At 40.1% G+C, this 21542-nt stretch overlaps 2 protein-coding genes across 5 annotated transcripts in view; one reads left to right on the top strand and one right to left on the bottom strand.

The window, feature by feature from the left end:
* LOC101737535 (mucin-2) overlaps window positions 1–4449 on the top strand; it is a 95289-nt gene extending 90840 nt beyond the window's left edge. For both annotated transcript variants that reach the window (XM_004925398.5, XM_021347508.3), the window contains exon 12: window positions 1142–4449. In XM_004925398.5, the coding sequence (XP_004925455.2) occupies window positions 1142–1195 (54 nt within the window). In that variant the 3' untranslated portion in view covers window positions 1196–4449. The remainder of the gene's footprint in view (window positions 1–1141) is intronic.
* A 1436-nt stretch (window positions 4450–5885) lies between these two features.
* LOC101747030 (uncharacterized) lies at window positions 5886–14563 on the bottom strand. 3 transcript variants are annotated; one of them, XM_062674625.1, is made up of 10 exons: window positions 14422–14563; window positions 14069–14287; window positions 13060–13294; window positions 12069–12205; window positions 11443–11559; window positions 10746–10886; window positions 9705–9942; window positions 8854–8945; window positions 6946–7084; window positions 5886–6126 (listed from the first exon to the last, which is right to left on the bottom strand). In XM_062674625.1, exons 2-10 carry the CDS (start codon window positions 14156–14158, stop codon window positions 6002–6004), a joined length of 1314 nt encoding a protein of 437 aa, XP_062530609.1. In that variant the 5' UTR covers window positions 14159–14287; window positions 14422–14563; the 3' UTR covers window positions 5886–6001. The 3 variants fall into 3 exon arrangements, with proteins under 3 accessions (XP_062530609.1, XP_021203180.1, XP_012545236.1); XM_021347505.3 differs by having other exon boundaries at window positions 8854–8939; window positions 14069–14533; XM_012689782.4 differs by having other exon boundaries at window positions 14069–14530.
* Between the last annotated feature and the right edge of the window lie 6979 nt (window positions 14564–21542).

The raw sequence follows: 21542 nt of genomic DNA, 5'->3' as shown, positions 1-21542 counted from the left end.
CTTCACACTCATAAGCTAGACCGCGCGAGAGAGAGATGGGCAGACTTTTCATGATGCGCATGCAGTGTGACGTCACGCCACGCGCTTATTCACAAACATTACACAAACGTAACGTGTGAATGTGTTGAACGCGAGCTACATGGTAGGCGGAGTGAGGGGTGTAAGGTTTTTTTCGTTACGGAATTTCATGAATTCGGTCAAGGCCCGCGATAAAAGCTATACAATAGCTTAAAAAAAGTATAATAACTGTAGATTAATTGGTAAGAAAAAGTCATGAAGTCAGTACAAAAGCAATAAGATCATACGCGCATTTTCAATGCAAAAGTTCAAAATGGGTCATTTAACCCGTTATGGTATGTTTAGTGTTAATAATACGCTTTTTTATTAGCTTCAGACGTATGTATGTTTGTAACGTATATGTATGTTTGTAACGGAATCTTTGACCATGAGTTTGATCCCCCTTCAAAACGTCGGATTAACTCGAAACTTGGTATACTTGTTAAGGACCGATGAAAATTCAATATTTAAAATTTTTTTGAAAAAATTGATATTCATCTAAAAAATTAAGAATAAATAATAGGTAGTTTAAAAAAAAATAACAAAATACATTTTTATAGAAAATCCAACTAAAAAATAGGAAATAAATTTTAATAAATTTGAATTAAAAACAATGTAAGATAAAATGATTTTATTGTAAAAAAAGCGGGGGGTGCTTGGTATCAGCAGTTATAAATATTTTATGAACAGATATGTGTATTGGTGGTTATTGGTTATGTGGTTATTTTAATAATATCCTGAAAAGCGCGAAAAGTGTCCTGGTACCATGGCATTTAGCATGATATAAAGTATCCCATATGCTAGTCGATGTTATCAAAGGTTCATTCAATCCCGTAGAGCTATTTTTGTTTGATTGTGTTACAATCATTCAAACATACAATCAAATACATCATAACAATCATACAACACACATCTATAACAATCACAATCATAGTCATCACCAATGAGCATGTCTGATTCGGTGCCAAAATTAGGCAGGTATATATACCAAAATCTAATAGTTCTCATAGTACAGGAAACTCTAGTTAAGGAGACAGGCGACAATGTGTGATTTGATTGTTTAATAATATTTTTTTATTTTCAGGTGCTTAGCGAATATGGGAACAAGTTGACGGGCGGCGGAATCGACACTATCTGAAGTAAACAGAATTCATATAACTAAAGTATAATTAAATGTATACAATTAGAAGTTTTTACGACACGAGGTGCTTTGAGTATATGACTCCGGTGCAGTTTTGGTTAAAGCTATTCCGACATTTTCATCTTGTATATTGATACAATGAAAATTAATTTTACGATTTATTCTCGCATTTTGTTATTGTCTTTACTATACTGTATGAATAGCAAATACATTTTAACGTTAATTTTAGATCTCGTAAAAGGATAATTAATTAACTTAAGGGATTTTTATAAGAGGATTGTGACGAAAAAAATGTTTTTATTGCGCAGATGGGTGAGTTAGTTTCGACTTATCCTACAATAATAAAAACTATTGAATAAGACCGAAGGCTAGATTTTAAGTTTTTTTCAGAAGATATTGATAATTCGAAATATGTTTTTTTTAGTTGTTTCACTAATGCTAGTGAACTGTTTGACATTAGAAACGTCAGCATTAATATTTTTCAATATTTTATTCGGTAGTCATATTTTCGACATTCCTCGAATATAATCTAATAAAAAAATTAACTCATTTGAATGTGTGACTTTTAGGTAGGTTTTGAACCAACTTCATTTAAAACAAAAGGTTCCCAGTTCAGGGTGTTAAACCTTTTCGTTTACCAAAGGATTTCATGAGATTCCTATCCAAGGCAATTTGCGGTAGGCAGCGGCTTAGCTCTGCCCCTGGCATTGCTGAAGTCCATGGGCGACGGTAACCACTCACCATCAGGTGGGCCGTATGCTCGTCTGCATACAAGGGCAATAAAAAAAAAGGCAAAGTGGAAGTAATCTAAATTGGCACCATAGTCTGAACACAGAGATAGATAGACACATTATAAGTAAAAAAAGATTATAGTTTTGTAAATATAATTTACTTTATTTATTAATTATTATTACCTTTGAACAATTCTATAAATGTTAATTGCTATTTGTATAATGTTTAATTTTATTAAAAAAAAACATAAGAAAGGGCTCCTATTTACATTTTTAATTTAATTTTACGCATAAAATTACCTGTGATTTCTTTCTATTAAGGATAATCTATTTTTATTAATTTGTAATATGAAATTAAGTTAATTGATGAAGTCGATGTGTGGGTTTCGAAGCTTTGGTCTACATTAGTCGCTAGGTTAAAGAATGCTGGATATAAAATTGCAACAGCCATGACTATAAAAATAAGTTTCTTAAACACCATAAACCATTTGGCACAGAAATTTAATTCTGATGTTGCTTCTGGGCAATTACAATTTTAAATGTTCAATGTTCATTAATCTAATGACCGTGTCATGTACCTAGCAAAAGTACTATATTTAAAATTAATGAATTAAACCCTAAAGATAATTATTACGTTTGAAGACCAATATGATTTTATACGTATTTTTAGATAGCGTGTTATAGTTTATGATATTTGTAATGTTTCGTAAATGTAAAAAAATACGTTTGACATTTTGACGTTTTCAAAATTTACATAAATGATCATTTTATTTTTTTAGGCAACTTTTACATATATACTTCTTTTTTTCTTATCTTTTCTTCTTTCTAATTGATATTTGACATTTTAAACTGTCAGTGTTCACTTTAATGTTTTGTTCTAATATGGCAAATAATGCATTAATTTCATTAACTTCATACACAGTAAAATCTTATAAGCCTTGAAATTTTATCAAGATTATAAAATTATTTTTAATTATTCTGTTTCTTTTACTATGAGGTAGTTTTTGTTATATAGTGGATGTTCTTGAGAGCAGGTTTTTTTCTCAAAGCGTTCTTGTCGATTTGACTGTTCTTTTTAGAATTTGTAAATAATAATAGAATTTGTAGAAATTGTGACAACAAATGAATTAAAAATGGCAGCTAGTACATATTCCAACTGACTATCAGTACAGATAGTGTTCAGATAGAAATGTTAATCTAAATGTAAATTATTTCACGAAAAAGACATATTTATTTATTTCTTCTTCAGTTTTTAAACAGAATAATCGTGCTGATAATGCTTATACAATTTTAATTTTTGGTAAATTGACTTTTTTGTCTACAGTACAGCTTAATAAAGTTAAAGATCCAAAAAAGGCTCTCTGCCAGCAACGTGTTATGAGTTTCTTCGGACACATCATGGGGTCTGATGAATTAGAGAAGCTCATAATTTCGGGTCGCATAGGAGGCAAGCACGCCGTGGGCAGACACCAGCCATAGTCAGATCTGATTAGGGAGCTTTTTATGATAATCTATACCATGCGATCCATGCCATCCATGATCGAACGCTATAGAGGAATGTCACATGTGGTCGCGATCCTCAGAAGTAAGGGAACGATGAATAAGATAGACGTTTTTCGAATCCCGCCAAGGAAAGATATTTGTATGATAAATATAAATGTCTTTTCCAGGGTTATGGATGTCTATTAAATATATGTATGTGTATAATAAAAATCTTACATTTATTTCCGTTATCTGGTACCTGTAACACAAGTTTTTTACGAACTTATCACGGGACCAGTTAACGTGGCGTGATTGTTAGTAAATATTTATTTATTTATTATTATTATTATTTATTTTGAGTGATTGTGCAAACAAGAGAGAACCCTAAGTGCTGCTATTTTTAGTTCGTTTCTATAGTGGTATGAGTTATAAGTTTTTTTTAAATATCATTAGATCAATTTAGGAGTTACCTTTCGATATCCAATCCCAAGCTGCAAATATTTTAAGCTTTTAGTTTAACATTTTTAGATCTTGTAAATTACTCATCGTTCATAATAATTATTCGTGTATTAAGAAATAGATAATTCTTGTTAAGGAGTTTTTTTTTTAAATGTCGTATGTTGCGTGTGAGAGTCGATTTCCGCTGGTTCTTGAGGACATGATGACGAAAATATTAATTGCATTAAATTACTTATTTATTCTTATAAAATAAATTACATTCTAGATTGCCGGCGACACAAAATTACGAAAAATTTGTTTGTGGAATCGATTTTTCGAATGAGTGGAAATCGATTTTCGTGGATTTGTTATTTTCATTATTGTTGATTTTCATATGTTATTGTAATATATCTTATAGATCATGGCATTTAATTTAAGAAAAAAAAAACGTATGCACTGTTTTATCCCACACGTATGTAGACTAAGCTTTAGTTTTTAATAATAATATATAATTTACCAAAAATGTATAATATATATCATCATGGAAATATCCTACTATTAATTAATACGATTTGTATGAAATAAATTTATTACTATTTATTTGTTTAATATCATCTTATGTACCTAAATATCTTACGTGAATACACCCGGTGATTTAGTGGAGTTTCTCAATAGAAAATACTGCAGTGAAGGTAATACTGAGTTTTGATTTAAATTGAGTTTACTGGTGGTAGGACCTCTTGTGAGTCCGCGCGGGTAGGTACTACCGCCCTGCCTATTTCTGCCGTGAAGCAATAATGCGTTTCGGTTTGAAGGCTGCGGCAGCCGTTGTAACAATACTGAGATCTTAAAACTTATATCTCGAGGTGGGTGGCGCATTTACGTTGTAGATGTCTATGGGCTCCAGTAACCACTTAACACCAGGTGGGTTGTGAGCTGGTCCAACCATCGAAGCAATAAAAAAAGACATAGTTAATACTTTTGCGAATATAGGGGATGTTTGATAACCTGCCCCCCAAAATTGCAAATTATTCTTTAATTGCTTTGATGGGTAAACGAGCTCACGGCCCACCCGGTGTAAAGTGGTTACCGGAGCCCATAGATCACTACGTGAACGCCGCGGCGCCGCCACCCACTTTGAGTCATGAGGTCTAAGTCTTAATTATATAGCAGACTTGTCTGCCCTTGAAATTGGAACACATTACAGTTTCCCATCAGAAACAGGTTGGGTGGTGGTACCTACTTGTGTTGGCTGATAATACATCTAATGAACCCAACCAGTAATGGATTTGCATAGTTAATGGTAGTTGCGGTCGAATATCCTGCTTATTGTCAGCTGTGCTTCTTTGAACGGCTTTACAGTGTTGGCAAATGTTTCAATGCAATTAGGATTTTGTTCCCACCAAGGAACTATACCACCTGAATAAGATTCTCAGTATACGGGCTCAAATGCGATTGTCGGAAACATAGCGCACAGGTACCAATGTTTCTCAATAAACAAATGCTTACTAACCAGATACTAACATCTTGCTAGCACGGATAACGATTTAAGAATAGCTTCCGTGATGAATAGAAAACATTGTATATCGGTAGGCAGCGGTTTGGCTCTGCTCCTGGCATTGCTGAAGTCCATGGGCATCGGTAACCACTCACCATCAGGTGGGCCGTATGCTCGTCTGCCTACAAGCGCAATAAAAAAAAAACATTGTATAACAACATGAAATCAAATCTAAGAGTAATGCGTTTGGGTTTGAAGGGTGGGGTAGCCGTTGTTCTGTAAAAACTGAGATCTTAGTACTCACATCTCAAGGTAGGTTACGCAAGGCATTTATGTTGTAGATATCTATGGGCTCCAATAACCACATAACATCAGGTGGGTTGTGAGCCAATTCTGTCATGAAGCAGTGCGGCAGTTGCAATACAATTAAAACCAACCTCATGTCTCAAGGTAAACGGTCCATTAGCTCCGGTAAGCACGACTCCAGATGAGCTCGTCAACTTATCTAGCGCATAAAAAATCAAAGTAAAACATAAAATTTTGTTCGACTTTTCATTAACATATTTTATCCTTTTTTTAAATCATCATCATTTTAAATCAACATAATTAAGCTAGAATTGAAAAAAAAAGCAGTTAAATATGTCGGGGGTTCCATTATCCCTCTTCTTCAGAAGTAAACTCATCAACGTCTTCTGCATCAGTGACGTTGGGCGTCTCTGGTGCCGATGATAGAATAGAAACAGTCGGAGCGCTGTCGCCATCACCTTCCGTGCGATCATCTGGAAACATAAGGCGTCATTCGTTATACCTTTAATTTTGTCACATCACATTTCTGACTGCCCGAACAGCACAATTATTGATACACATGCCCTCCAACCAAGATTAATCAGAGCCGACACGAATTACTAATACAATATTGCTTAGATGGATGGACGAGCTCACAGTCCACCTGGTGTTAAGTGGTTACTGAATCCCATAGACATCTAGGACGTAAATCCGCCACCCATCTTGAGATATAAGTTGTAAGGTCTCAAGTATAGTTGCAACGGCTGCCCCACCCTTCAAACCGAAACGCATTACTTCTTCACGGCAGAAATAGGTAGGGTTGTCGTACCTACCCGTGCCTACTCACATGAGGTCCTACCACCAGTAATTACGCACATTATAATTTGGCGGGTTTGATTTTTATTACACGATGTTATTCCTTCACAGTGGAAGTGAATCGTAAACATTTGTTAAGTATCTATTTCATTGGAAAAATTTGGTACCTGCCGGCGGGATTCGAACATTGACGCATCGCTACATACGAATGCACCGGACGTCTTATCCTTTAGGTCACGACGACTTCCAAAGCATTATAATTATAAGGGCGATCAAAGGATTCGATCGCTGCGGACTTGACGGATTGATTTATTTATTAATTTTTTATTGCCCTTGTAAGCAGACGAGCATACGGCCCACCTGATGGTGAGTGGTTACCGTCACCCATGGACTTCAGCAATGCCAGGGGCAGAGCCAAGCCGCTGCCTACCGCTAAATATATGATTCCTGGCCATTGAGACAATAATATGTTTTTTCTACAGGCAATCTATACCAACCTGGAACTTCTTCGGGTATTTCATGAATATTTTCTTCAGTGTCAGTTCTATTTGCTGAATCCTCTTCAATAATTTCTTCCGGTATATTTAAACCTTCAAGTTCGCCTTTTGGTTCGGCAGGATCCACTTCTGATGGAACCTACGGCCATGTATTTTTAAAATTGTGTTTCAAATTTCCATAACCATACAAAATGGATAAAGAAATGAAAGTGCCATCTTGTATAAGTTATGTAAGTTGAAGAGTTACCATTGATCATATTCCTCGTTGTCTAACCGCCGTTATCAAACCCACCCGCGATGTGATCAGATATTGGCTAAGATGTACCCAATAAGTTACATCGCATCAACATTGAGAGCATGCCGCGTCGATCCACAGTTTTTATGGCAACTGCTTCGATGATGCAGTTTTATAGAACATATTGTCGTGTTTGTCTTGGTAACTTGACGACAAAGCGCCTTATTCACGTAGAGTAGCAATCCTCTCTCGTGATACCCCAGATTTGGCATGAAAGCCCCTAAGGCATGCTTGCTAGTGCTTAAGCAAAAGGGGCTCAGAGGGCCAGTTGAAATTAAGAACGTGACAAAAAAGTAAAAAAAAAGATGTGTGGTGTCGTGGGACACCGGACAGGAACGAAGTTCCAACTAATTCGAGGTATAAAGAAAATAATTATTCGGGTATAAATATATTTTTATGATGATTTTTATATTGATAAAAAAAAAATAAAAAAACTACTTTACAAAGTTATCAACTTTATTTTATACACAATGATATACTTCGTGGAGTTTTCACGTTGCTGAGATTAGTAGGAAGGTGCACTTTGCCTTGCACTCGTTGAGATGTCTGCAGGGCTTCTTACCTCAGCATACAAAAATATCTCTCGTCCAAGCTCTCATTCTACCCATAATTGATTACGCCGATGCCTGCTACTTGGATGCCACTGAGGAGCTCTCAAACAAGCTTGAGAGGATGCAAAATCTATGTATCCGTTTTATATACAATCTCAGAAAATTCGATCATGTTTCTCATTTTCGCAAAGAACTTAAATGGCTCCCTATACGCCTTCGTAGGAATACTCGAATATTATGTCTCCTATTCAATATCCTACATAAGCCCACTTCTCCCTTATATTTACGTGAGCGATTCTCTTTCATTCGCTCTCCTGATGCTCCCTGCAGGTCCAACCAACGTTCTGTTTTGTTATTCCCTTCCCACAAAACCAATTTCTATTCTCACTCCTTTACTGTGCACGCGGTCAGACTGTGGAATTCGTTGCCGGCTGACATCCGAGTTTGCAAGTCTGTTTCTGTTTTTAAATACAAGGTCAAACAATTTTATCTATCATCAACCGAATGATCATGGTTCTATACTCTTCGCATATACGAGTGTTACTGTGTTACTTATAATATTTGCTATGTGTATGTGCTATAATTCTCATGTTGTATTTGTTATTTTAGTTATGTGTTATTTGTTCTACACACACTTATCACTTTTTATTATTATTCTCATTATCCTCTCGCAGGTCTGCTGGAAGAGATTTCTCAAAGAAATAAGCAGTGCCTTTGTACATAATTTTCCTATTACTCTGTACTGTGTCTTGTTTTCTGTGTGTACATAAATAAATAAATAAATAAATAAATAAAATGATTTATAAAAAAAAACATAATAAAAAAATATGTTATTTTTTGTACGCTATTGCAACACTGTGTGCATTACTAATAAAAATCTTACGCTACGGACGTTTTTTCCCGGTTGCGGACGATGCGGAGGGGTACCCGGGTGTACCCCTCCGCATCGTCCCATAAGGAACTTCGTGCCAATAATAAGTCGAATACACTTTCTGCTTCAGTAAATTTTTAAATTTATATGGGCACACGAATTTTATAATCAAGTATTAAAAAACGTCTTACCTCTGCAAAGGAGATTTTACGCATTGGCAAATCATGATGCACCGCGTTAGTGGTTGGCAGAGAGACGCTGCGCTGGGCATTGTCTACTGCATCTAATGAATAGTAAATATTCTTTTATGTTTAAAAACACTGCTCTTTTGGAGAGCTTTTTAAAATAGGGGGCTTACAAACTTTAGAGTGACAGCACATAGGATACGTTACGCAGAACTTATGATTGAAATAAAATTGTAATTATTATGATATATAGTCAGTATTGAACTTTCTGATATTGTGAAGCAAGTTGAAAAATCCGAATAGTGACCATTGAAATAAACATTTAAGATTTCTTTTAGATTCGTTCTTTGTTAAAAGAGTTAGAGGCTCAATATTTCCATTTCTGGAAGACCACTCTCCTTCTCTTTTTCTTACGCAACTTAAACAACAAATAGCTCAGACGTATAGTTGAAGTCGTCTTGGCCTAAAGGACAAGACGTCCGGTGTTTTCGTATCTAGCGATGCATCGGTGTTCGAATCTCGCAGTCAGGTACCAATTTTTGTAATGAAATATGTACTTAGCAAATGTTCACGATTGATTTCCACGGTGAATGAATAACATTGTGTAATAAAAATCAAACCCACAAAATTATAATTTGCGTAATTACTGGTAGTAAGACGTTTTGAGAGTCCGCACGGGTAGGTACCACCGCCCTGTCTATTATTACCGAGAAGCAGTAATGCGTTTCGATTTGAAGGATGGGGCAGCCGTTGTGAAACTGAAACTTAGACTTTACAACTCATATCTATACATCTTGAGTCATCAGTACGTAAGTAGTGAATTTTTGTCTTGAATACGAAAGAAAGAAACAACTCACGCTGTAAATCTGTAGATTCTGTTTCCGTGACTTTTACATCCGATTTCGCTGGGTCTTCAATCAAATTTTCCTGTAGAGCAAAGACCTTCCTCGGTCGGATCGCTTGGGAAGGAATTCCCGGAAATAGTCCATCATCTTCGACGTGAGTTATTGCTTTTATAGAATCACAATTTACGATTAAATTTTCATTTTCTGTTTCAAACATTGCCTTGACATTGTCGTCACGAACTTTGAGATTCTTGAAAAAAAGAATAGGATTTATAAACTAATTTCACCATCACGTTATTTACAATTGTTCATTTTCTCTCTGCAAGTTATCTCTATCCCTGATGTTCCTATTGTCACTACATAATATAAAACAAAGTCGCTTTCTCTGTCCCAGTATCCCTATGTATGCTTAAACCTTTAAAACTACGCAACGGATTTTGATGCGGTTTTTTTAATAGATAGAGTGACTGAAGAGTAATGTTTATATGTATAATAACATCCATTAAAAATAGTAGAGAAATCAATAACAAATTACAGTTTCCGAAGCGAAGCGAGGGCGGGTCGCTAGTCTATATGTATAGGTATAGAGGTGGCCATTTGTCGTCGGATAGTGTAGTCGACAATACAAGTGTGCCTGACAGTTTTTTACTATTTTATTAAAAAAACTTACTATATATTGAACATAGTCAATCATGAAATCGAAAACAAAATGGGTTTAGAAATATCGTCCGAGTTAGTTAAAATCCTAGACACATAGTGGACAATTGTGTACAATGACGTCAACGTTTGAAACTAACTGTATATTAATATAATCTTTATACTTATTTCTCTCTGTACTTATTTATTTACTTATTTATACTTATTTATCTTTATACTTTATTTCTTTATATTTATTATAATCTTTGTATACTATCATTTGTTTTTCAATTCATTCAATATTCAACTCATATTTAAAAAGTTTGGAAAAAGTCTGATAAAACTAAGGTTTTGTAAGGTATAAACCATAGAATCTATCCTTCACGAACATTAGGCCAAAGCCAGAAAAGTACTCACAATGATGGGTCCTAAATCGATATCTCTAGAGCCGTCAATATCTAGAGGGGGTCCAGGTAAATCTACTTTTGATTCAGTCTTCTTCTTCGGCTTGAGATGATGGAGCAAATTTCTGCGTACGTGATATCCTTTATATGCTGCCTAAAAAGAATTAAGCCCGTAGATCCATGGTAATAAAATCTAAACTTATATTTTTATTTTATTTTTATAGCTGAGGTTGGTGGACGAGCTCACAGCCCACCTGGTGTTAAGTGGTTACTGGAGCCCATAGACATCTACAACGTAAATGCGCGACCCACCTTGAGATATAAGTTCTAAGGTCTCAAGTATAGTTACAACGGTTGCCCCACCCTTCAAACCGAAACGCATTACTGCTTCACGGCAAAAATAGGCAGGGTGGTGGTACCTACCTGCGGACTCACAAGAGTCACCACCAGTAAGTAAGCTACTAAAATCTCTCACCACTATAGCCATCTCTAGTTTATTATAATAATCTCCCTCTAATTCATTTTACGCGATGGGAGGTTCTGTTGGGCCCTGGTAAAAGTGTCTCAATGGGGGTGCAGTCGAGTTTTCGGTGCACTCAATTGAAGAATCAGTAATTTATTGAAATTAATTAACACGAGATACACAGTTTTGAAATCATCAGAAATAACAGTACAAATATAAAGAATAAAATAGTAATTTAAAAGATGACCTGTATTTTCTGAGTTGCTCTCGTTAGCTCCTCAAAAGATGGCTTCGTTTTACTGTACAGTTCTATCGTGTGTTGGGCCGCGAGCTCCCAGGGCTCTTCTGGATGCGGTTTTAGCTCCTAAATCATATAATGGAATATTTTTTTACTATTATTTTAGGGATACAAGTGGCCCCCAGCAGTCGAAATTCAACTATAATTAATTAAAATTATAAGTTTCTACGTTATTATGGTTTTATTGTCAACTTCTATAATCACAGATTTCGCCAAAACTACACGTTAGATACACATTAATTAAGACAAACAATATTTAATTTATTCTCAATTTGATACAGACTATAAATATAAGAAAAGTTTGACAATAAACAAATAGTGTGCATGCGTGTGTGTGTGTCAAATACATGGTGGTGTGTGTAATGTTTTCTTTATTGAGTTAATCTACGATTTAATGATTTTTTTATGGATCATTAAAAAAAATATTAACATTATGCACTCCTTCTCTATATTCACCGTCCGCGCCAATTTTCGTAAAAAGGGGTAGGTACAAAGTTTTTACTTCACGTATTAAGATATAGATAATAGTTGATCTTCTACATCGATGTGAATGGTTGTGTCTAAAGCTATTGTACCTTCTCCATCAAAGTTTTCTTGTACCAGTAGTCTCTGTAAGCGTTTCTGGCCACTTGACAAACTTTAGCTGTCATTTCCTCATCTAAAGGCATCCGTTTCAGAATTTTTTTAATGATTTCAGTTTCTTTTAATGTTTCTAAAAGAAGCGTTTTATATTTAATTATATGCTATAAGCTATATACGTTAATAATTAAATACCAAGGGGAATAGGTTTTATTTTTGCAAAAGAAATGATGGAAACACTAATCTCAAAGACAGAGCGGAAAGATTTGAGCCTTTGTCCAGATGGTATATGGGTTATGGGATACATTTGATTCGGTAAACAACTAAAGCCAAATGAGCCATGAAGAAATAGAAAATTAGGACATAAAACAAAATGTATCAACAAGCATAACATACATTTATTTTATTGCTTAGATGGGTGGACGAAGCTCACCCACCTGGTCTTAAGTGTTGACCGGAGCCCATAGACATCTACAACATAAATGCGGCAACCTACCTTGAGATATGAGTTCTAAGGTGTCCGGTTTTTTTTCACTTATCGCTATAACCTTCCTACCTAAACTGATGGCCCTTAGAGGGCCATTTCAGTGTAACCCTAATGCTACATTATCTACAGCGAATATTCGTATTATCGCAATGAGTATGGCCGAGTAGATTTTTTTTTATTGCTTAGGTAGGTGGACGAACTCCCAGCCCACCTGGTGTGAAGTGGTTCCTGAAGCCCTTAGACATCTACAACGTAAATGCACCACCCACCTTGAGATATAAGTTCTAAGGTCTCAAGTATAATGACAACGGCTTCCCCACCCTTCAAACCGAAACGCATTACTGCTTCCCGGCAGAAATAGGCAGGGTGGTGGTACCGTCCCGTGCGGAGTATAACTTTGCGGGTTTTGCTTTTTATTACACAATATTATTCCTTCACCGTGGAATTCAATGTATGTTAGTAGGGAGCTTAGTGACAGCAGATTGCCGAAATAACCAAACCTTTTCCCTCCATAGGCTCGAAACCTTCCACCTCGGCTTTGATAACTTGGGCCAGTACTTCTGCGTCACTTTTATCTATACCCAATTGGAGGAGATGCTCCGATACTGAGGGCCTACAGTCGCATAAGTCTTCTAGTATCTTTACTGCTAGGATACCATGTTCTCTGGTAATCAGCAATACCGATAAATATTTTGCTATAAAATCGCATATATTCGGAGGTTGAGTCCGGAGCACCTGTTTATGGTAGAATTAATTATATTGAATTGTTTTTTCGGCTTCCACAAATAAAACTACTTTATCAGTCTAAGTTAGTTTTAATTTTTGCTTAAGGAAATCAAGCTAAAAAAGTACTATACCATTTTTTTTGGCTATACTAGAAAGTTTTTATTTTAGGCCTTTTTTTTGGTAAGGAGGAAATCGCCAGACTAACTGGTGGTAGGACCTCTTGTGAGTCCGCGCGGGCAGGTACCACTACCCTGCCTATTTCTGCCGTGAAGCAGTAACGCGTTTCGGTTTGAAGGGTAGGGCAGCCGTTTTAACTATACTTGAGACCTTAGAACTTATATCTTAAGATGGGTGGCGCATTTACATTGTAAATGTTTATGGGCTCCAGTAACCACTTAACACCAGGTGGGCTGTAAGCTCGTCCACCCACGTAATCAATAAATAAATAAAAAGCTTCCACCCCCCACTGGAGGGTGGGGCATGTTGGAGTCGACCCGACTAAAGTCTCCTGTCGGTCAACAACCCACGTCCTAACCTTGCTTGAGACAGAACTCATGAAAAGGCAAAAGGGGGGAAAGTGAAGCGTGCGGAGCACATCTCTGCCATCACCCTTCCCCTCGGGGCGCCGGATTATTTAGGCATACCTACCAAGTATCTATGTATATATTTATATTATTTGCTCTAAATAGATAGACAACCATAGAGCTCATGAGCCACTTAGTGTGCAATTGCATACTGGGGCCCATAGATAATACATTTACATATCGAGAAAATAGGCCTCACCTCTCTCGTGATATCAGACATGAGTTCTTTGAGTCCTTCGGGAAGCGCAAACACATTGGAACAACCATGTTTTTGGAGAAGCTCGTTCATTTTACCAATCTATATATTTCTTAGGTTTATGGCGTTCATTTTACATTACCGGTTCAATTTATTTTGATTTTAATTTAACGACTGTCATTGCTGTCAACTTTCCTTTTTTTATTTCAAAACAAGGCAAGTCTATCAAAAAAGTTAATGTTTTAATTATTACGAATGAAAAGTATGTATCTCGAAAGACGCATTCGTCACTTATTTTTACAGTTAATATACGGACAAGAAATAATTATCCAGACTTCGAATATGAAATAACTAACAAAGATACTGAGTCGAGAATCGAACCCGAACAGATTGCAAACCCGACGAGGAAATTAACAGTATCATGCATGGTTCTCAAGCGAAGGGTTTCACGTGTGACGCGGCTCGCCAGAACCTTGCCAGTTTTCCTGGGAAGCTGTCAAAACAAATGTGTCTATCTTTTATGTCTTTATATTTAAGAAAAAAAAATTGACTTGACTTGTTTGTGTTCGACATAGACAATAAATACAAATAACCCTCCTTATTATTCCACACAGTTCAACTTTAACACGAAAAGAAAAATTCTTCAACACTCTATTATAACACGGTATTTTTAAAATCCTATAACGAGATTTTGGTTTAAAATTATTTAGAAAAATATATTATGCACTGTGAACACACAATGTATAGGGGCTATCGAAAATTTACAGCTTATTTTTTATGTATAACAAATAGATAAAAAATGCATACATGCCTAGTTGAGATGTTTCATTCGGAAAACTAGTTTTTCATTTATTTATTTTTGGAACGAAGTTCTTTATGGGACGACGCGGAGGGGTATCCTAACCGGGAAAAAAACGTCCGTAACGTAAGATTTTTATTAGTAATGCACACAGTGTACGACTTAACTTTGTAATAACGTACAAATTAGTAATGCACACATTGTACGACTTAGCTTTGTAATAACGTACAAAAAATAACATTTTTTTTATCATTCATTGACCACGATCTCAGAGCGTCCGTTTGCGCAATACACTAACTCTTAAGCAAACAACCGTGAATGTAGTGTACCACAATAAGTTCGCATGTTACCGAATGACCGTGGGTTGTTGCGAAACTTCCAGTTTTATTTTCTTTATACCTCAAATATATCTTAAAATTGATATTTTTATGATAAGGAACTTCGTTCCTGTCCTGTGTCCCACGACACCACACATCTTTTTTATTGCTTAGATGGGTGGACGAGCTCACAGCCCACCTGGTGTTAAGTGGTTACTGAAGCCCATAGACATCTACAACGTAAATGCGCCACCCACCTTCAGATATAAGTTCTAAGGTCTCAAGTATAGTTACAACGGCTGCCCCACCCTTCAAACCGAAACGCATTTCTGCTTTATGGCAGAAATAGGCAGGTACTCTCCTTTTTGTACAAGTCTAATCTAACACGGTTTCGCATAAGATGGGACTTTGTAGGAACGTATCTACCATGATATAAGAGAATTACCTGCTTTGTTTGAGAGAGAGAGAGAGAGAGAGTATTTTTTATTGTACACCAAAAAACAAATAAACAGTGCGATACATTAAAAACAAAAAGTACAATTGGCGGTCTTATCGCTAAAAGCGATCTCTTCCAGACAACCATCAGGTGGACAAGAATCATTTGGAAACGAACTACGCGCGGTGTACCATTCCAGTGAAATACATATACATATATGTACACATACATATACACATACATATCTCCGTAAATATACATACAATTAATACAAAGTATTACAATATAATAATAATTATTAAAAATAAAAAATAAATAAAAATTAAATAAAAATTAAGTTTAAATTAATTAAATTAATTAAAAAATTAAGTTTGTTTGTTTGTCCTTTTTTTTCCTACCTATTCTAGTGACCTCGAGGGGTCGTACTAGATTCACCAAATGACTAGGTGAGCTCACGGGGCTCTAACCTGAGGACTTTGCTAACATTAGCCCAAGCAAGAGCAATGCTTCGCAGAATCTACCACCGGATCGGAAATGCGACTCAAGTTGCGAATAAACAATACAGGATATTTGAATCTTCCAAGTTTATTGTGTTTAAATGAGTACTTTAGATAGCAGATAGCATTACATAGCATTACATAGCATTGAATTTCTTAATATTAAATAATTTAACAGACTGTCATAAAATATACACGTTGAGCTTTACGAGACTAAAGACATTCATTCCGATAGAGGCACCCGTCACGTGCGGACGTGCTCATCGTCCACTCGATCGCCCGGTCTTTGTTCGCCCGGCTTTTGTTAGCCCGGCCATTGTTCGCGCGGCCTGTGTTTGTGGTACATCTGCCGACTAAGTGCTCTTTCTGGAAGTTTTTATTTGTTTTGTTTCCTTTTGTTGTTTCTGTGTTCGTGGTACATCTGCCGACAAAGTGGTTTCCTGCAAGTATTTATTTGTTTTGTTTCTTTTCGTAATTTCTGTTTTGTTGTGCTTTTTCTTTGTCCTGTAGTAATCGCGCCGCATTGCCACCTGTGTTCAATAGAACCGCTCAGGTCCGAGAAGTTGGGGCCTCGCCGCAAGGCGAGTGTTTTTCAAGACCCGGGGCCGCTCCACCTGGGTACTCAGCGATCATGGACGCTGTATTCGCGGAATTCCTCCGACTTCGCCACCCACAGCTCGCCTCGGAGTTTTTGGCCTTCAAGGCCAATCACACTGCGAGCCCTCTCGAGGACTCCGCCGCGCTCGCTGCTCCTGCGTCGCCTGTACCTGCGTGCAGAGCTTCTGCATTGAGCACCGCAGCCTCTGTCGTGCCTGCCGCTCCCGTGTCGCCTATACTGGCGAGAAAAGCTGCTGCGTCGTCCGCCGTGACCATCGTTTCAGCTGAGCGATCATCCGCGGCCTCCGTCGCGCCCTCTAAAACACCTACACTTGCTCGTAGGTCGCCTGCACCCGCCTCCTCGTGCTCCGACTCTGACTCGGACATGGAGGTCGACCTCGCCCCCGCCTCATCGACGGATGGATTCACCCTGGTACAGAAGGGTAAGAAGCGTGCCGCGGAGTCTCGAGCTCCCGCGGCCGCTAAAATTAGCAAAGCCGTGAACGCGTCGCGCCCCCGCCCTCAGACTCCCGTTGCGCCCCCAGCCCGTGCCACTCCGTCGCCGCGTCCGGTGGCACAAAATAAAACCCAGACCCCTCCCCCGGTTATCCTTCAGGAGAAGGCAGCTTGGGATCGAGTTTGCCTGGCCCTTAAGGCCAAAAATATAAATTTCACGAATGCCCGTAACCTCGCGAACGGCATTCAAATTAAGGTTCAAACACCCGACGACCATAGGGCCCTCTCTTCTTACCTCCGTAAGGAGCGTATAAGTTTCCATACGTATACGCTCCAGGAGGAGCGCGAACTCCGCGTTGTAATACGCGGAATCCCTAAAGAGTTAGATGTAGAGCTCGTAAAAGCCGACCTGTTAGAACAAGGCCTACCAGTGAATTCTGTGCACCGTATGCACACCGGTCGCGGTAGGGAGCCATATAATATGGTTCTAGTCGCTCTCCAGCCTACCCCCGAGGGTAAGAAAATCTTTAACACACAGACCGTCTGTAGGCTCTCTGGTATCGCTGTCGAAGCCCCCCATAAAAAAGGCACTCCTAGCCAGTGCCATAACTGTCAATTGTACGGGCACTCTTCCCGTAACTGTCACGCGCGCCCCCGATGTGTTAAGTGTTTGGGCGATCACGCCACGGCCCTCTGTGCTCGCGACCAAAAAACCGCGACGGAACCGCCTAGCTGCGTCCTGTGTCGAACACAGGGTCACCCCGCGAATTACCGTGGTTGCCCCCGAGCCCCTAAAATAAATCGCCGCGTCGCCCGCCAAAACCGCCTCCGAGCTTCCGGCCCAGACATCAAAGCCTCGGCACCCTCTGCGTCGCAGGCTAAGCCAGCGTTCGTTCCGGCGGCGGTGCCCAGTGTCTCGGCCTGGGCAAAACCGCTGCCGTACACGAACACGGCTACAACTCCCTCCTCCGCGATTCGTCCCGCCCCCGCGACTCGTCCCTCTCCCGCGACTTGCCCTCCGACCGCGTCCGACAATCTCGCTTTAGCGATCGACTTCTTTCAGTCGATCAACTTTGAGCGCGTTAACGCTTTGGGCGACGCCATTCGCGCTGCCTCCACTGCACAACACTTTATCACCGTTGTGCAGGAATACGCCGACGTATACGCGTCATTAAATACGTACGTCCTCCCCTCACTCCGCCGGTAATCAATGGCGTATATAAGTAGAATAAAGCCCCTATCCGTAACGATAGGATTTTTTAACGCTTACGGTCTCGCAAATCAACGTGATCAGGTTTCTGACTTTTTGCGTGACCACCAAATTGATATCTTTTTAGTGCAGGAGACCCTACTTAAGCCCGCGCGCCGTGACCCTAAAATCGCGAACTATAACATGGTCAGGAACGACAGGCTCTCTGCCCGTGGTGGTGGTACCGTCATTTACTATAGAAGAGCCCTGCATTGCGTCCCGCTCGATCATCCCGCGCTCGCTAATATCGAAGCATCAGTGTGCCGAATCTCACTGACGGGACACGCGCCGATCGTTATCGCGTCCGTTTATCTTCCACCGGATAAGATCGTTCTAAGCAGTGATATCGAGGCGCTGCTCGGTATGGGGAGCTCTGTCATTCTGGCGGGCGACCTAAATTGTAAACACATCAGGTGGAACTCACACACCACAACCCCGAATGGCAGGCGGCTTGACGCGTTAGTCGATGATCTCGCCTTCGATATCGTCGCTCCGCTAACCCCGACTCACTACCCGCTAAATATCGCGCATCGCCCGGATATACTCGACATAGCGTTATTAAAAAACGTAACTCTGCGCTTACACTCGATCGAAGTAGTTTCAGAGTTAGATTCAGACCACCGTCCCGTCGTTATGAAGCTCGGTCGCGCTCCCGATTCCGTTCCCGTCACGAGGACTGTGATGGATTGGCACACGCTGGGCATCAGCCTGGCTGAATCTGATCCACCATCGCTCCCGTTTAACCCGGACTCTATCCCGTCTCCTCAGAATACCGCTGAAGCCATAGACATCTTAACGTCACACATCACCTCGACATTAGATAGGTCATCGAAACAAGTTGTAGCGGAGGACTTCCTTCACCGCTTCAAATTGTCCGACGATATTAGGGAACTCCTTAGAGCTAAGAACGCCTCGATACGCGCCTACGACAGGTATCCTACCGCGGAAAATCGTATTCGAATGCGTGCCCTACAACGCGACGTAAAGTCTCGCATCGCCGAAGTCCGAGATGCCAGATGGTCTGATTTCTTAGAAGGACTCGCGCCCTCCCAAAGGTCTTACTACCGCTTAGCTCGTACTCTCAAATCGGATACGGTAGTAACTATGCCCCCCCTCGTAGGCCCCTCAGGCCGACTCGCGGCGTTCGATGATGACGAAAAAGCAGAGTTGCTGGCCGATACATTGCAAACCCAGTGCACGCCCAGCACTCAATCCGTGGACCCTGTTCATGTAGAATTAGTAGACAGTGAGGTAGAACGCAGAGCCTCCTTGCCACCCTCTGATGCGTTACCACCCGTCACCCCGATGGAAGTTAAAGACTTGATCAAAGACCTACGTCCTCGCAAGGCTCCCGGTTCCGACGGTATATCCAACCGCGTTATTAAACTTCTACCCGTCCAACTCATCGTGATGTTGGCATCTATTTTCAATGCCGCTATGGCGAACTGTATCTTTCCCGCGGTGTGGAAAGAAGCGGACGTTATCGGCATACATAAACCCGGTAAACCAAAAAATCATCCGACGAGCTACCGCCCGATTAGTCTCCTCATGTCTCTAGGCAAACTGTATGAGCGTCTGCTCTACAAACGCCTCAGAGACTTCGTCTCATCCAAGGGCATTCTTATCGATGAACAATTCGGATTCCGTACAAATCACTCATGCGTTCAACAGGTGCACCGCCTCACGGAGCACATTCTTGTGGGGCTTAATCGACCAAAACCGTTATACACGGGGGCTCTCTTCTTCGACGTCGCAAAAGCGTTCGACAAAGTCTGGCACAATGGTTTGATTTTCAAACTATTCAACATGGGCGTGCCGGATAGTCTCGTGCTCATCATACGGGACTTCTTGTCGAACCGCTCTTTTCGATATCGAGTCGAGGGAACCCGCTCCTCCCCACGACCTCTCACAGCTGGAGTCCCGCAAGGCTCTGTCCTCTCACCCCTCCTATTTAGCTTATTCGTCAACGATATTCCCCGGTCGCCGCCGACCCATTTAGCTTTATTCGCCGACGACACGACTGTTTACTATTCTAGTAGAAATAAGTCCCTAATCGCGAAGAAGCTTCAGAGCGCAGCCCTAGCCCTAGGACAGTGGTTCCGAAAATGGCGCATAGACATCAACCCAGCGAAAAGTACTGCGGTGCTATTTCAGAGGGGAAGCTCCACACGGATTTCCTCCCGGATTAGGAGGAGGAATCTCACACCCCCGATTACTCTCTTTAGACAACCCATACCCTGGGCCAGGAAGGTCAAGTACCTGGGCGTTACCCTGGATGCGTCGATGACATTCCGCCCGCATATAAAATCAGTCCGTGACCGTGCCGCGTTTATTCTCGGTAGACTCTACCCCATGATCTGTAAGCGGAGTAAAATGTCCCTTCGGAACAAGGTGACACTTTACAAAACTTGCATAAGGCCCGTCATGACTTACGCGAGTGTGGTGTTCGCTCACGCGGCCCGCACACACATAGACACCCTCCAATCCCTACAATCCCGCTTTTGCAGGTTAGCTGTCGGGGCTCCGTGGTTCGTGAGGAACGTTGACCTACACGACGACCTGGGCCTCGAATCAATTCGGAAATACATGAAGTCAGCGTCGGAACGATACTTCGATAAGGCTATGCGTCATGATAATCGCCTTATCGTTGCCGCCGCTGACTACTCCCCGAATCCTGATAATGCAGGAGCCAGTCACCGTCGACGCCCTAGACACGTCCTTACGGATCCATCAGATCCAATAACCTTTGCATTAGATGCCTTCAGCTCTAATACTAGGGGCAGGCTTAGGGACCCCGGTAACCGTACTCGTCGAACTCGACAAAGAGGTCGACGTGCAACCTAACCCAGCCCGCAGCCTGCATCAGCCCGCTGAGTTTCTCGCCGGATCTTCTCAGCGGGTCGCGATTCCGATCCGGTAGTAGATTCATTCGCGAAACAATTGCTCTTGAGTTGTTAGGTCTCCTTCGGAGGCGCTCGGGCAGTTGTTAGCAAATCCCACCCCTCTTGGCTGAGCCTTTGCTCGCCCACCTGTCCTGGTGAAACTGGAAAGGCCTTCGGGCCACCAGTAAACTTTCAATCATAAAAAAAAAAAAAAACTAAAGACATTATTATTTGCTCGTTCGCC

This window comes from Bombyx mori, chromosome 21 (genome assembly GCF_030269925.1).
Source record: "Bombyx mori chromosome 21, ASM3026992v2".
Taxonomy (NCBI): Eukaryota; Metazoa; Arthropoda; class Insecta; order Lepidoptera; family Bombycidae; genus Bombyx; species Bombyx mori.
The sequence above is the reverse complement of the archived record's forward strand: the minus strand, read 5'-3'. Positions and strand labels throughout refer to the sequence as shown.